Source organism: Lutjanus erythropterus, chromosome 4 (assembly GCF_056507025.1).
Source record: "Lutjanus erythropterus isolate fLutEry1 chromosome 4, fLutEry1.hap2, whole genome shotgun sequence".
In the NCBI taxonomy this organism is placed as follows: domain Eukaryota; kingdom Metazoa; phylum Chordata; class Actinopteri; order Lutjaniformes; family Lutjanidae; genus Lutjanus; species Lutjanus erythropterus.
The window spans coordinates 34,373,408-34,390,498 of record NC_139320.1 but is presented as its reverse complement, the minus strand read 5'-3'; the positions used below and the strand labels follow the sequence as shown (position 1 = coordinate 34,390,498).

General features: G+C 40.8%; 2 protein-coding genes across 2 annotated transcripts in view; both read left to right on the top strand.

The window, feature by feature from the left end:
• The first annotated feature begins 103 nt into the window (after positions 1-103).
• snrpa (small nuclear ribonucleoprotein polypeptide A) lies at positions 104-2,509 on the top strand. Its single transcript, XM_084717764.1, has 7 exons — positions 104-203; positions 443-523; positions 627-799; positions 1,394-1,570; positions 1,866-2,042; positions 2,153-2,241; positions 2,328-2,509. Exons 2-7 carry the CDS (start codon positions 451-453, stop codon positions 2,485-2,487), a joined length of 849 nt encoding a protein of 282 aa, XP_084573890.1. The 5' UTR covers positions 104-203; positions 443-450; the 3' UTR covers positions 2,488-2,509.
• A 9,699-nt stretch (positions 2,510-12,208) lies between these two features.
• Positions 12,209-17,091, top strand: part of LOC146328755 (uncharacterized) — a 73,512-nt gene continuing 68,629 nt past the window's right edge. The window contains exon 1 of the mRNA XM_084717760.1: positions 12,209-13,661. Coding sequence (XP_084573886.1) covers positions 13,530-13,661 — 132 coding nt within the window. The 5' untranslated portion in view covers positions 12,209-13,529. The remainder of the gene's footprint in view (positions 13,662-17,091) is intronic.

Genomic DNA, 17,091 nt, shown 5'->3' with positions numbered 1-17,091 from the left:
AAATGATAACTCCCGCGAGATCTTTCGCGGGATTGGGGTTCTCTTCTAACATGACTGCTGTTTCCTAACGCGAGAATTGAACACGGGATTTGTGAATGCCGGGGCTTTCATTTATCATTCCGAGGTGAGCATTCTTCCTACATTTAGCTGAACGGTTTAAGTATTTGTTAGTTATCGAAACCTTTCGCAACTCTTTTGTGGAGGTATGTACCATATTTGGGCATTTCTGTGACAAAAATAGAAATCGGGAGTGAGCCATAGATGGATTTAGTAGGCTAAATAACGCACGCTTACATATAGCTATAGCTAATTTAGCATTTAGGCTAACGTTCACCCCACGTTACGTTGGATGATTGCTTACGTTAGCTTACTATTTAGCTATGCTTCAAAGTGTTTTAATAACAATATTTCAAGCAATTTCTCTCCAACCTCTCGTCCGTAGGTTAGAAGATGGCCACTCCGGAGGTGCGGCTCAACCATACAATCTACATCAACAACTTGAATGAGAAAATCAAGAAAGATGGTAAGTTTAGCCCTCTGTTTCTGGCTTCAGTTAAATACACTAAGTGCACAGAGAGCATGTCAAATCAAACTGTCTTTTAAACTAATTGTCCGTCTTTCTGCAGAGTTGAAAAAGTCGCTGTACGCCATCTTCTCACAGTTCGGACAGATTTTGGACATCTTGGTCGCAAGAAACATAAAGATGAAGGGTCAGGCCTTTGTTATTTTCAAAGAGGTTAACAGCGCATCCAATGCCCTGAGATCCATGCAGGGATTTCCCTTCTACGATAAACCCATGGTAGGTTCATCACTGTGAATACTAGATCTCCTAGAAGCTTAAGAGTGTAAATATATCAGAAATGCGTCCATTTTATGCTTTATAAACATGATGTACTCATACTTGCCAACCTCAAAAATAAATTGAATTTTGAAACCAAAACTGGGTCCTCTCCAGTACACACTTTCATTGCAAACAAATGCCTGCAGATGACCTATGGTAAACAACATTTAGCCTTACTTGGTCAAAATTTGATTACAATAACACAGAAAATCAACATTGTGCATTTTTTTAAAGCATATGTTTATTTGGCTGCTCCCTAGAGTTTAGAGTTGTAGGGCTTATACACATTGTACAGTTGCAGGAACGGATTGTGATAGCGAAAAGGAGGAAAAAAGGTGTGAATATTAGCCACAAATCAGAAGAAATATAGGTGAATTGTGACCCTGGTACAAAACCAGGAGAGGGCACTGAAAAACAGGAGTCTCCTGGAAATGATTCAATCATCTCAAGCAATCATCCCAGGAGGGTTGGCAAGCATGCATATTCTGCAACATATAAGCTGTAGCCTCTAAAATACATGGTGGTCTTAACTTATCTGTGTCTTTCCTACAGCGTATCCAGTATGCCAAGCAGGATTCAGACATCATAGCTAAAATGAAGGGAACTTATGTGGAGCGTGACCGTAAAAAGGAGAAGAAGAAGACCAAAGGAACTGATTCAGCTGGACCTAAGAAGGGTGTACCAGGAGCTGCTGCCCCCATGGTTGCTGGGGTACCTGCTGCCATGCCTGTGAGTTTTTTTTTTTTTTGGGAATTAGTTAGTAGAATTAACGTTGGGAACAGAGTTTCTTTACAAAAGCTATTGTGACAGCTTTAGTAGCAAAATATAGTATCAAGGACTATCTTATCAAGCATTTGCCAGAGACCCTGTGTGGACAGAGTAGAAAACTACTGTGAGCAGTGTACTAAACTGTAGCATACTGGCCCCACTGATTTAGGTGAAGGTGATTGATTATTGGGGGTGTAGCAGCTGCAAACTGAGGAACTGGTTGACATGCTCATGACTGTTGTACTTTCCTGTGTAGGGAATGCCTCCTATGACCCAGGCTCCACGTATGATGCACATGCCAGGCCAGCCACCTTACATGCCCCCTCCTGGCATGATGCCACCACCAGGGATGGCACCTGGTCAGATTCCACCTGGTGCCATACCTCCTGGCCAGATGATGCCCGGACAGATGCCCGGTCAAATGCCCCAGCAGGTAGGGTGTGACCCCCGTTCTCATTTCATATTCTCATTTCTTCAACAGAAAATAATGTTATACTGTCACAATTGTTCTTTTCTGAGCCCTACTGACCTTTATCCTCACAGGTTGCAGAAAATCCTCCCAATCACATCCTCTTCCTCACCAACCTGCCTGAGGAGACAAATGAGCTCATGCTGTCCATGCTCTTCAACCAGTCAGTAACAACTCCTTTTCTCCATTGCATTTTTGTATTTGTCCATCTGTTGAATGTTAAAACTGACTGTACTGTGGTGTGTTCAGGTTCCCTGGGTTCAAGGAGGTGCGCCTGGTGCCTGGTCGCCACGACATCGCTTTTGTGGAGTTTGACAACGAAGTGCAGGCTGGCGCTGCACGCGATGCGCTACAAGGTTTTAAGATCACGCAAGCAAACGCCATGAAGATCTCATTTGCTAAGAAATAAGCCCACAAGAATGTTTTTTTTTTCCATTCACACACTGGTCTTTTTAAAATGTACAGCAGTGACCTGGACTAAAAGTTTTTTAGAAATTGACATTTGCCAATCAGAGCATCGCGAGCGGTATCTTTTTGTTTCTTTCTTCCAGGATGACATGTAAGTATACGTTAATTGTATCAAGTTGCTGTGTTTTATCAGGTAACTTTATGGATGAGGTCTGCTGCATCTGAATTTCAGAAGGTGGCTGTACTCAAATCCTTCAGCAACTTGATGTTTGTTCTGTATGTTTGATCCTTTTTTTTTTTTTTTAATTTGTCATAAAGCATTGCACCCAGAGTCTGGTTTACCCGACATTGTACCTGGAGCTTTTTCTTTGTATAATTAAAATGTTTCCATGAGACACTGCCTCACTACATCTTATGTGTTTATGTTGCAGTGGGAGTTCATCTTAAGGCCAATAGATGATGCTATAAACCTACTTTGTTCTGCCCCTGATGTTGAGGTGTGTTGCATAGCAGTAGGTGGGTAAAGAGATGGATGGGTAAACACTGCATGTAAATAGTTTTTTGAGCAGCCCAGTTGATAACTGATTAATGGGGATTTTTTTTTATTCTGCCCACTAACCTATACCTCTTCCCTGATGTACTGAATTTTGTTAAACTATTCAGCAAACGTGTTATTGCTGGGTTATTAAGCCACAGTACAAAATTTTATTTCATTTACAGCTCTAAATATGTAGGTTGTTTCTAGACTATTGCCGGTGTTCTGTTTCCTAAAATAAAAAATTCAGAATTTGTAAAAAATAAAGTGTTTTTCATGGCTTTTGGAGCAGGCATTCATCTGGCAACCAGAGAGAAGTATGACATGTGACTTAATGCTCACTTCTCAGTGAGTGTTCATTGTCATTTCCTTGAATAAACAAGGATATGCAGGTGCCTTTTTAACTCATTTTAGTTTAATATTTAGAAAATAGACAAAAAAAATAGAGAAGGGTAATATATTATTCATTTGGTAGTGGGACTGCACAATTAAATTTTTATTTTATTTAATTTTTTTAAATCGCTGTCTTGATTCATACATTTTGTCCTATAGCAAAAACATCACAAAATCTCAGCCTTGTAATGTGCATTTGCGTTGTTGATTTTAATGTTCACCATTTAAGTGAACAACTTTGAATAACTTTTGTCAGGTGAGAGGAAAAGATATTTGCTGTATTTTTTTGTGACAAGACTTTAAACTTCAACACTTTGATATACTTTATGACATGTGTTTAAAACCTTGTCGACACAGCAAAGCGTCTGCGACATTTTTTTACATGAGCGTCTTAAGACTGCAATAAATGTTTTTCTTGGAAAAAAAAAGAATCCTGAGGGAATCGCGATTCACATTTTAATAAGAATCATGCAGCCTTATTCAGTATGTTAAGGGAAAATAATGAGTGTTGGTGGCCCAATTACTTTACTCCCTGTTTGAGATGTTTGAAAGTAGAGAGTCATCCAGCTTTCTGCTTAGGAATAACCGATTTACTTGAGCTACACTACCTACAATCTTCTGGCAATTATTGAATAACATAATAGCATACAAAGACTAATGTATTAAAATTTGGTTTTAAAAAAAACTTTTAATTGCATAATAAACATCTATTTGTACTGAGATGATCTATCAAGGAGTCTGGAAAGGTATGGAATTTTGAAATGGATAAAATTTCTGAGTGCTCTGCAGGACTGGGGACTGTAGGCTTTTATTCCAACCCAAAACTACACCTGTGATCTTATTTTCACCAACAGAAAATGGATTATTTGTGGTGATCATTTGTGTAGCTGCTTCTTGAACATAAAACGGTGAACTCTCAGCCACCTGTAGGACAAAGCTGATTATGAGAACGGTCTGTATTAGTCAGCAGTGGAGAGAAGGTCATCTGTGTCGTGCAACTAAAGTCGCAGGCTGGTCTCGATCTCAGGATGCTGATGTTACTCGGTGCATCCTTCAGACCGCTGGCCGCCCACATTCCCCACAAAATTGATACTTTGCAGAAAACTGTGTTCCTTCTCTGAAAAATAATAACATTTTCCATTAGTCCTGTATTTAATAGGAAGTATTCCAACTATTTTTTTTTTACAATTCCTCATATCTGTCCTGCTTGTAAAGTAAACCAAGTGGAGTTTAATTCAGTTTGTGTTTTGAAGTGCACAGTAGATGTTCAAACTAATCATCTTCTATCTTTATTTCCTATGTGCTCCATGTGACAATCCAGAGGCAGATTCATATATTTTTTTTTTAAATCAATTAGATTTCATCATTTACTGGTTGCTCTTGAGCAGCAGTTGTTGCAGCATTTCCTTTATCTATCTCTGTTTCAGTGTTAATGGCTTTTTACCCTCCAAGAGTGATTCAAAAACCACAAAACAACAACTCAAATTTTAGCAATTTCTTCTGTAACTGTAGTATTTGTAGTACAAATACTTTGTTACTGTACTTCAGTAGAGTTTTCAGGTATCTATACTTTACTTGAGTATTTATTTTTCTGACATCTTTTTACTTTCACCCCCTAGATTTTAACACAAATATCTGTACTTTTCAAAACAGGCTCATTACTTTTATTTCAATGCATTTGAGGGGAATTCTTAGTTATTTTTGTGTTGTGTCATCGCACACCACCTTCCTGATATCAAGACCGTTTTTTTTTCTAAATGGATGGGTCTCAGAAAAGACGACTCCTTGGTGTGTCTATCAGTCCATATCACGCACCACAGATGCAATGAGAGGAAAACAACGCAAGAGACATAACAAGAAAAAAAACAACATAAGATGGCAGACACCATAAAGACATAACAAGAGGAAAACAAAGTAACAACAAGAGTGGTGTAAAAAACAAAACAAAAATGATGGAACAAGAAGAAAACAAGACAGAAGACAAAAACAGCGTGACAAGACGAGAAAATAAGACATGACGAAATGACATAAAACACGAAAAAGAAGACAAAAACTGCATAGCAAGATGGAAACAACATAAAAGAGACGAAAATGACATAAATCCAAACAACGTAACAAGAAGAACATAAGACGTAACAGCAGGAAAAGACACAACAGAACTACCACAGAGAAAAGGTGAAGTTGCTTTGAAAAGAAAAAGCCAGTAGAATTGTCTTCCTGAGTGCTACTTTTTTACTTTTACTTTTGAGAAGATTTCAGAGCCTGTAACTTTTTCACTTTTACTTGAGTCAAGAAGTTGAATCAGTACTCCTAATTTACCTTTGTCCTTTTTTCACACAAATATCTGTGCTTCTACTTGAGTAAAGAATATGTGTGCTTTTGTCACAGCTGGAAAAAGCATTGCAGTGCTTTGCACGCAGTATAAATGTGTTATTTTTGGTTACTCTAAAAATAGTGTTTTTAAATATTCCCGCATACCGTCACAACCCAAAGATATTCAGTTCACTGTCAAAGAGGAGTAAAGAAACCAGAAAATATTCTGAATATTGTCGTACTTATCAAAATAGCTGGTGATTAATTTTAATAATGGATTGATCGTTGCAGCAATAGAGACAATATTATACAAACATTCAATTTTAAACTTGTACAGGTCTCTCAGAATTATGATTATGTTGTAGGCCTCCTTCTATAAGGATGGTATGTGACTAATATCTAAATGGATGCAAATGAATAGTGTCTCTAATGTTCACAAGTTTGCCAATTAGTAAATGCCTGCTGAACGTCCTGCAGCACATCCTCAAAGGCCCCCGGACTCGCAGCCTTCACATACTGCAGGTCTGCAGAGTAATTACATGCCAACGAGGACCACCTCGTCCTCTCAAAGGCTGGATTCATGAATGCAGGGCGGAGTGATGTGTGAATTAGGCCTGAAAAGCTCAATTTAGACTCGCACTATCAACTGTGCCCAGCGCACACAGGGCCTCCCTGTTGTGGACTTAAACTGTGCCCTGAGTAATTGTCTTCAGGTCAGCTCAACAGTGTACACAGAAATGCACATTCTTCTGTAGTTTCCCAAGCCTTTCCACACTCCCTTATTTTGCCTTGAGAAAGCGCTGACCTTACAGCCACCAGGGCGCCATGTGTGAGTGAGTGAGAGTGTATGTGTATGTGTGTGTGAGTGTGTGTGTGTGTCGCATGCGCTTGGCAACATGCCTACTGCCTTCCCATTCACCAGCACAGTGATCTTTCAGTTGCGGGGACTGAAAGGCAACTTATCCAGAGAGTTATGTGTGGGAGTCGTGACTGTCGAATCAAAAATCATCCCAAAGACAATATCAGATTGTGACGTTGCATGTCTGGGCTCTCTTTGACATTTAAGGGCTTATATCACGTGTGTCTATGATAGTCATAGTTCACTTTTAAATCAGTTTGTGGCATTTGTGAAGGTTCAACATTTGTGCCAGAAATGGTTATTTATTATTATTGTTCACTTTCTAGTCCTTCAACCAGCCAATAGGTCAGTCATCATACACCCATCAGCCACAATATTAAAACATTTATTATGTTCATACAACACAGGGTTTCATATTGAAATGAGTTGTTGATCCTTCATACACTGCAATATAGATAATTAAATTCAGAATAGAATGGGTTAACAAGACAAGATAGTGATGAGAATGTGGTTAACATCTTTGCATTAAAAAAATGAACATCTTGGAAACATTTTCCGTCAGCTGTGACTGTCTGCGCACATAGCATCATTGATGTAAACACAGAGTCCTCCTCCCCTTGTCCTGCTGGAGTCTTGTGAGTTGCATCCAGTCAGCTCAGACCTGGTCTGCCTGTCGGATGTGACGGTTTAATCTGTGATGTCGTGGTCTACTGCCCTTTAATCCAAACTCCACGCTTTCTTTTCCAGAGTCTACAATGTATGTTTGTTGTAGGTGATACATGTTTCAGCAATAAAGCCAGCTCTGATCCATTTAAGCATGGTTGCCACGACACCTCTGAAGGTGTCCTGTTGTATCTGACGGCAGGTTGTTCGCAGCAGATCCTTCAAGTCCTGTAAGCTGTGGAGTGGAGCCTCCGTCGATCTGACTTTAGTGATTTTGCTGCTGGTTATGTAGGAGCATTGCAGTTTGAGACATGTGCCTAAGCCCGTGGTGAACTCTGCAGTAGCTTTATTGCCGATGTGATAAGAATCACATGTTTGGCTTTGTTTGCAAACCCACTTCTTAGTTCACCAGATCATTTGCTTGTCTTGGCTTCAGTCTCCTCTATCATCACCATGATCATCTTCCCAGAAGTTTGCTTTTCTCTTTTGGTCCACGGCTATTTTGACTAAACTCTCATTTGTGCTGCATTATATAAAAGGAAATCACTGATTGTGAGGCAGATGCCCTCCATTTTCAGTTAATTTGACATTTATAGATCTTGGGTGTACAAGTTACAAATGGGTTTTTCAGGCTCTGTGCAAGCATGTTTTTTATGCTCATTATCTTTTATGAGTTTAACCAAAGTACACTGTCAGAAATTATCTTAAGACTAAGTTCAAGTATAAATCCAGAAACTTATTTTAAATAAAGCCTTAGGCCAACTTCTTCAATTGCTCCGTGGTCCAGTTCTGATTCTCACATGCCCATTGTGGGCCCTTTTGGTAGGTGACAGGGGTCGGCAATGATTGTCTGCTCAGTCTGCAGCTATGTGGCCCCACATGCAGCAGGCTGTGATGCTCTGTGTGTTCTGACACCTTTCCATCAAAGACAACATTAACTGTGTCAGCAGTTTGTGCTACAGCAGCTCGTCTGTGGGATCGGACCAGATGGACAAGCCTTCGCTCCCCATGCACATCAGTGAGCCTTGGGCAGCCACGACTCTGTACCACTTTTAGTACATACTAACCACTGCATACTGGGAAGACAAAACCTGCTGTTTTTGAGATGCTCTGACCCGGTCGTCTAGCCATCACAGTTTGGCCCTTTTCAGAGTCGTTCAGATCCTTACGCTGTCCATTTTCCTGCTTTCAATGCAACTTAAAGAACCTACTTCCATTGTAACAAGATAATCGGTGTTTATCACTTTATTTGTTTTTAGTATTTTTAATGTTGCATTCAATTGAGAATGGACAAGCTGACAAAATATATGATATTGTCAGAATAAAGTGAGTTTAACAAGCTTTAAGTAAAAAAGGAGAGTGGGGACAATTGTGTGTGAAGAGATTTTTATAAAATTGTTCTTTGAAATGTTTTGTCTTTATTTAACAGATTACAGTGGAGAAACGTGGAGAGAACAGCACCAAACGTTCCCAGCCAGAATCAAACCTGGGACACAGTTTTGACATGGTATGTCTCTTATACTGCTACTGTTGTTGGTAAGAAAAATAGGAAAACTTGCTTGTAGGTTTTTAATTACTTACTAAATGTCTCTTGTAGACCAACAGCTGATCATTAACTTGGACATTGTAAAAGGATGCGTGTGACCATTAGGTGGTGCCAAATACACAACTCACCAGGCTTCCCTTGAGGTAAAAGGAGCCACAGAGTGTGGAGGCATCAGATGTTTGGTGACTCTTCCTCAGGTGATCCACACACACACTACAGAAGCCACTGAGCAGAACCACTGATGTCTGCGTGTTTCCGGGTGGTTGGTTAGAATTCAGCTCATGTTTGGAGGTCACTGCTCTTCTATGCAAATCAACCCCGTGCTCCTCAAGAGCCCTCTGTTCTGCTCCGGGGTCACTGCAGAGTGCCCGGCCACGGAAACACCAGCGGTTGTCAGGGAAGCTCTTGAGCAACAAGCCAGTGATAGACCTTAAGATAGAGGAGGAGGAGGGAGGCAGAATCTCATTAGATTTCTTCTCCATGAAGAAGGTGCATTGTGTGGAGGTCTTGGATCCAACAAGTCAGATGTGGAAAATATGCCATGTGACCGGTGCCAATATTCAAAAAAGATGCCTCTTTTATATTTATGCACTCACGCAGTTAGTATTTGCAGCCCTCGGCATCATTAAGCAGTGGCATGTGCGTACAGAAAAAAAGCTGACAGCTGTCGGAACAAGTTCACTGATATAATGTGAGTATAAAGATCACGTCGGAAGAAATTTCAGAAGAAATTAGTATGCAGGTAGAGGCATTTAGACACCTTTGCAGGCATGGATTCAGTCATTTTGGGGCCTATGGCAAACATGCATGGGACCCACCCATGGACAGTAGAGTAATTAGTGGACAGAGCCACTGTGATGTCACGCAGTAGTGTCTGGACTATCATTTTGAAGCCTTGAGTACTAGCCTTGGTACTATGGAGGTTGCCATCTTGTTTTTTTTCTGTTGTTGTTGTTGCAACCAGCATGAGCATGAGCTGACAGTTGGTCACGTACTGCAACTTGGGTACTTCTTGGTTCTTGCTTGTCTGTTCAACAGGAGATGATGGCTGCATGTCTGGTTGTTATATTTCTTCATATTATAACTACACACTAAAATATGTTTCTGAAAACACTGTCAGTGAGAAATATTCAATGCTGTAATAGAATATTGATTCCTATTTGAATCATACTAGTTTTACAGTTTGATCTGAGTTTTGTAAGTCCTGTGTGTTGCACTGGACAGACTCACTGAGAATGACTTGTCTGTCACGCGGTGGCCCTGCCCTAAGGCATACCCTGCTTTATCATCTGATTTATTCGAAACAGGACCATAATTTCCAAAATGAATACCATGCTGTATTGAGAAAGACTTGAAACCAGCAACTGAGACCATTGCCTCACTAAGAAATTGTTTACTGAGGTTATAAATCAATTGAGAAATACAGTAATTTTCTCATAAAACTGCACAAAATCAGACTACTTTTTGCAACCAGTGGAGTCGCCCCCTGCTGGCCATTTGAAAGGATGCAGGCTTACACATAAGCTTCACTTTCAGACTCAGAGGCTTCGCCCAATTCTTTGACCAGCTATGGCCCCCCTCACTGCATCCCTTGTTTTCACCCTTTTTCAATCCTTGAATAAATAATACATCATAAAAACACACTTTATTTATGGTGGTGTGCAGAGAATAAATTGAAGAGTCTTACAGCCTGAGGAAAGAAGCTGTTCTGAAGTGCGGTGGTAGGGCAATGGATATTTACTATCTCTTGCCAAATGGCAGAACTTTCTGCTTTTTCAGCACTGCTGGGTTAGCTTTGCTTCATTTTTCAATAGTGTGCACCACGTCCTGAATCTTTTCCACAGATGTACAATAGGGGTGTCGCGACATACCAATATTGACAATAAGCGTGATATTTAAAGATCTTGTAAAGCAATAATAATTGTGTGTTCTAAGTTTGTCACACCACAGAAACATGTGTTATTAACCACCCAGTCAAATTTAAATGATTAAAACAATTGCTAAATATAACTAATAAATAAATAATGAAAAAATTAGCAGTTTTCTCTGCACTGAAACGCTGAGGGCATGTCTGCTCCACTGTTGCTGTGTCGAACATCACTATGACCTGAAAACAACCTGAATTCTCTGTCTAGCATCTTCATTGGGCGTGTCTAGTTTGAGCCACCAGAGCCCAGAGATGGTGGCAGGATGGTATTGTTTTCTTCTGTGTCAGGTTGTTGGAACTGAAGTGAGCTGAAATGAACTGCTGGGCTAATTTGGACTGAGAGTCGGCGAGGTATGTTTGTAACTGACCGTTATGGAGGGTGAGGTGAAGGGGAAGTGGTGTCATTGGTGCGTCAGTTGATGAGGCTACAGGGCTTATGTTGGGGGACCATCGCTCCAGCATGTCACTGAGCCATGCTTCAGGTCCGCCAAAAAATCCCTAACACAGACGTGTACAACGGCTTACCAGTATTAACTCCAGAAGTCAGCAACACAGCACAGCACAACATAGCACTCAGTGTTTTCACATGTTTTTAGCAGCTATGTTCTAACATGTATAATGTGATTAGAGGGAAAAAAAACCCTTTCCTTTACAGGGACTTTAAAAATTAAATATTGATATAATGGTAATAATACATACATGATACTGTGTAAATAATCCAGTGCCTCTAAAACATACCATATGCTCTTAAAACCATTTCCATTTCTTTCCATTGTTGCTTTGTCACTTTCCTCAAATGCCCCCTCTCCATGCTCTCTCTCTCTCTCTCTCTCTCACACACACACACACACACACACACACACACACATCTTTTCACTATCCATTGAATGTAATTCCCCTTTTTGTACATTTTTGTATAGATATGGTTACAGACTCCTTCTCCACCTCCCTGCACTTGTATGTTGAGTGTAATTTATTTGCCAAAAAGCAGACAAAATGTAAAATAAAGTTAAAGATGACAACTTAAAAAAATATATATAGATATCCTGATCATATCAATGTCATGAGTTATTTTGGCCACAATAATCATGTAGTGAAAATGTGATATCACTACAGCCCTCATGCACAGTAAGAACACTGAATAGTCAGTGTTACAATAGTAATATGCAGCATTTTCCTTAAAAAATGCACTTACTTAAAATATATTTATCACTTATGACCCACTCGAAGAGCATGGAGACCCTGTCTTCTGCCTCTTTCCTTATTTTGTTGTGCTCAGGAGCTTTGCCAAACCAAAACGTCGGAATATGATCTCCTGGGAATGAGATTTAACGATCAACCATCTTACTGCTGTGTTTACGAAATGTCAGACAAATTCTACCGAAAGTACCTGTAATTATCCTGATGCAATTTTGGCGTGTGGATTTTTACAAAGGCATAAGCAATAAGTGAAAAGTAAAACAAAACAAAACAACAACATAAACCCAAATCTCTTAACCACAAGTAAATGAGGCGTTTTATGGGCCCCTTGGTAGCTTGAGGCCTACAATTGCCGACCTCTGCTTAATGGTAAGTCCTCCCCTGCACCTGCGCCACGTGTGCCACGACCGTGCGCGCAATAGCGAATCACCATTGGGAAAAAGCAAACTTACTACAGGCAACCAATCCCTGCTTTTCTGTCACTACACACTCTATTTGTGTATTGCGAAATGTTATTAAGGAGGGCCACAGCTCCAAACGCCTATAGAAACTTTCCCATTCAGAGGCCACCCGAGCAAAAAAAAAAAAAAAAAAAGACTGTGAAAAACAGTTAATTGGCGCGGCGGGGCTTTGACGCCTGAAACTGGAGGAGAGGAACAAGCGAGAGGTAACAAAAGGTGGAGAGGAAACAGAAAACCCATACGTCTCACTTCTCATGAGAAGTGAAACGCATTCAGTTCAATCCCATGCGTAAAGGTGACATGGTTAGGAAATAAAAGAAAGTTTTGGGTTGGTCAGCAGGTTGAGAAATGGATGAGCGCATTGGTGCGCGCTGGGAACTATCCGGACAAGAGCTGAAGGACGGATATTCCCTGCCTCAGGACACACCCTCCATGCTCTGTCTCTCTACCCTGCTCCCTCTCATTGTTTCCCACACTGACTCTGTCGCCGCCGGGCTTCGTATCTTGTTAACAAACGACCGAGCAGCCGCTTGGATGAGACGGGAAGAGCGCACAGTGAAATCATTCCGTTAGAGGAGAGACGCAAACTTCGCCAACATACCAGTCGCGAAACTGGACGAATTTAGATGCCATTTGGATGTTTTTGTAGTTTTTTGTGCGTGGATGAAGCTTGGAGAGAGACAGAAGAAGAAGAGAGAGTGTGTCAGCTAATTGGGATGAGAGTTCAAGTGAAGTGAGCCGGCAGATTGGACCTTTAAAGCCTCTTAACGCAGGTGGTGGAGCGCAGGCGGAGTGTGTTTGTGTGCGTTTGTGTGCATGTGTCATTCCAAGTGGAAATCCAGCCTGGACACAGCGGCACGGGAGTGATCAAGTGTGTGTTTGTGTGCGCGTTTGTGCGTGAGTCTGGGTGGGTGGGGGGGGAGAATAAATCCAAGCAGGAGACAGATAGAGGTAGTTATGGTTTCTCTGAGCTGGACGCGATGAAGTGGCTCTGCGGGAGTTTCAGGGTTTAAACACCGGAGAGGAGGAGAGCTGGACGGACGCAGGGAGGGAGGAGGAGGAGGAGGGGGAGGAGGAGGAGGGGGACACCACCACCAGCACAACTGCCAAAGCGCACACCACGGTCCCCAACCCCTTGACGCAGGGATGGAGAGCTCAAGAGCGCACGGAGTAACTCGACTCGGAAAGATCACCGGCATGAGGAGTGAGCGACACCGGGGACACCTCCACCTGCAGCGGGCTGTGATTTTTCTCGTCGCGCTCACGATACAACCGCAGGTAAGCCACCGATTAAGTGCTATTTCGGGCGGCGTGCCCTTAAACCCCCCAAAGCTGACTTTTAACTGCAGTCCAGCCTGTTTTTTTTTTTTTTTTGGTCTCATCACAGCTGCGTGGAAACAGTCAATAATGGAGTCCACACACACTGTCCCTTATTCCCTCTTTGTGCTGCCCTCATTCTGCTCCTACATGGCGCTGTGCCCACCTGTTGTTTCAGCCCGCTGCTCTCTATTATCCCACGCAACAGAGAACTACTGTAATCCTGTTTTTAGAAGCATGGCGTGCAGATATCACTGCAAAAATAAGAATATCACAGTAAAATCACATTTTAAAGCATTATAGAGAAGTGACTCCTCATTATGGCACTGTTTATACACCAAACAAAGATAATGAGGCGGACAACACACAAATCAAGCATAATTACAGCTTACAGCCGCTGCAAATGATTTATTTTGTGGATTTAAGCGGATAATAAAGCCCTAAATTATTTTTAAGGGGCTGTAATGGATGAATAACACCTTAATTATCCAACCACACCCCCTCTGTTCAGCTTCCACCCTTCATTCACTGGTTAATAAAGGAGTAATGCATCTGCAACCCCATCCCTCACGTTTGGATGCTGGTGTATTGTCTATTTTATTTCATAATTGATTAATCAATTAGTTATCAACTATTACATTTCTCACCAACTATTTTGATAATCGTTTTGAGTAATTGTTTGTAAGTAAAATGTCCAAGATGTCTGACTACAGCTTCTCAAATGTGAATGTTTTCTGGTTTCTTTACTCTTCTGTGGCAGTAAACTGAATATCTTTGGGTTGTGGACATAACTGTGAAACACCAATCAAAATTATTCACCATTTTCTGACATTATATGGCCCTAACAACTAAGTGATTGAACACAAAAAGTGACTGACAGATTGATTGATAATGAAAATAAGTGTTAGATGCTCAGAAATCATCTTTAAATGTTAAATTATTTGGCAGATTAACTGATATTGAATGTTATGTTGGAATGTCAGTAGGTTGTTTTCTGCTAGCCACCTTTTTTCTCTACTATTTCCTGTCCACATGACAAATTCTTGTCAAAAAAATATTATTTTCCAGCACTTGATATATCATGTGTACATAGAAAACTTCCCAATTTCATAATTTGAGCCCAGCATCACCTTTCTGTCTTTACACTTGCTGTGGACAGTGATAAAAATTTTATAATTTTCTGATATTTTACAGACCAAACAGCTAATCTATACTTAAGGACAATGACTGACAGATTAATTGATAATGAAAATAAAGGTTAGTTGCAGCCCTATTTGCACTTCTTAGCCACTTTCTGACTCTTCATAGGGTTGCCCCATATGGCAAAAAAATCATGTTGGGATTATTTTGATGGATATTGTGATTGTGATATGATTCATGATTAATGGGAATTATCTTTTTTTTTTCATGTTACATTATCATTAAAATCATGATGGTGTGACATTTGTTGGTGTTTGAACCAAACAAAAAATGTTTTCTGACATCTGCAGAATAGAATTTGTTGTTCAGAGCATCAGGACTTCATTATTATACAGCTTTGTCACACATTTTCCTTTTTCAAGAAGCAGCAGCTTCTGTGATTTGGATATTGGACTTGGCCATATTGCGATTTTGATAATACAGTATTTCAGTGAATTGTGCTGCCCTGCTGTGTCTTTCTGCCTCATGGCTGTATGGATGCAGACTTTCTTTGTAAATGACAGCAGAGTTCAAATAGTCACTGCAATAACTTGTATAAATGATCCTGGCAAGCTTTTTGCAGCATTGTGGGCAATATTTTGGCAGCTTTGGATTTCACACCAGCAAAATATTGTGCAAGAAGGTGCAAAACCACAGAATATTTTTCCATTTTTGCCCGGTGAGCTGTCAGGCAGCTGCCAGCCTGATCAGGATGCCTATGATGTGTGACAGGACTCAGCGGTAGTGAGAATAGACCCAGAGGTGCTCTCTAGAGTGTGCTTTTTTTTTTTTTACACTCTGAGCTCCCATCCAGCATCTGTGGGATTGGGTGTGTGGAGCCCGGGGCCACAGCCGAATCAACTCTGGGGCGTGTGAATGTTGAACGTTCAGGCAGCTCTGCGTGTCTCTCTGTGCACCTCTGCAACCCCTTCACAGCTAAAGAACAACACACTCCACTCCCTCCATTCTTTGACTGCACTGCAGCGTCAAACACACACACACACACACACACACACACACACAAGATCCTCTGCTGCTGCTGGGGACCATTATTAATGCAGAAGACAGGAGACCATGCTCATGAGGACACACTCACACCTGCTCAGTGATTCATAAGTGAAGCTTATGGACTGTCCAGTGATCACCAGAGGTTGTCAGGGCTCACACCCTGCAGTACAATGGGAGCTCTGGGAATACTGTTATAATGTGATTCCCAGCTTTGAAAAAACATTTTCAGTGTGCCAGCTTCAGAGGGGAAAATGCAGTTGTATTTTAAAAATTAGATTATTTTACACTTCATAATCAGATTTCTCTTAAAATGTGTCTCGCATTTGAAGCATAATCTGTTTCACGCAAAACAGAGCATCTGTGTCAGTCTTAACAAGCAAATGATTTGGTTAGACTGAAGACAATCCATTTTATATATATAAAAAAAAAATCAGTAGGAAGTCAATTTCAGTATTGTAGGGAAAGTTCACAGAGTTCAGTTGATCAAACCAGATTAGGTTTCAGTGTGATTTTCTGACATATTGAGATACTGACTGAAGTTTAATGGTGAACTGTAGGGCTGTGATTAGGAAAAATATAGACCGAGAGCCAGGTCCAGCCCTTAGGATGTTTTCTGCTAGCCTACTTTGTTTTCACTCTTATTTCCTGTTAGCCTTGGGCCAACACTAGATGTTAACGAGTGTCCCCAGCTCTGGGCCATTTGGTCTCAGGGGGCCCACACTCCCTTTTTGTTGTTCCTGGCACAGTGATGCAAATGCAAATATTAAGGTACTACGATTCTATAAATAGTCATACAAGTATGAAATTTGGCAGGGAGCATCCAGAAACAAAAGAGAAAGTAGCAGAATAAGATTCTGGGGCTTTCATTCACTGTGTTTGCCTTGTACCATTTGACCAGACCTAGGTAAAGTTCAGCCAGCTGAAAGGTTCCATGTGGCTTGCAATGTCTTGGACTGAAGGAAATATTGCAATTAAAATCTAACAGATCAATTTTACCATTAACCTGTATCAGTCCTTCACTCTGAAAGAGGTCAGTGCTGTTCATTGGCAATGATAATGAAGTGTGTCGTTTGTATAAACTATAACTTTATTCACTCAAGACATCCATGTTGTTTGCACTGTACTTCTTTTACTATTGCTGATACTGTTATTGCAATCTGTATCTGACATGCATGGCCCACGCTAAAACTTCCAGTTTTGGACC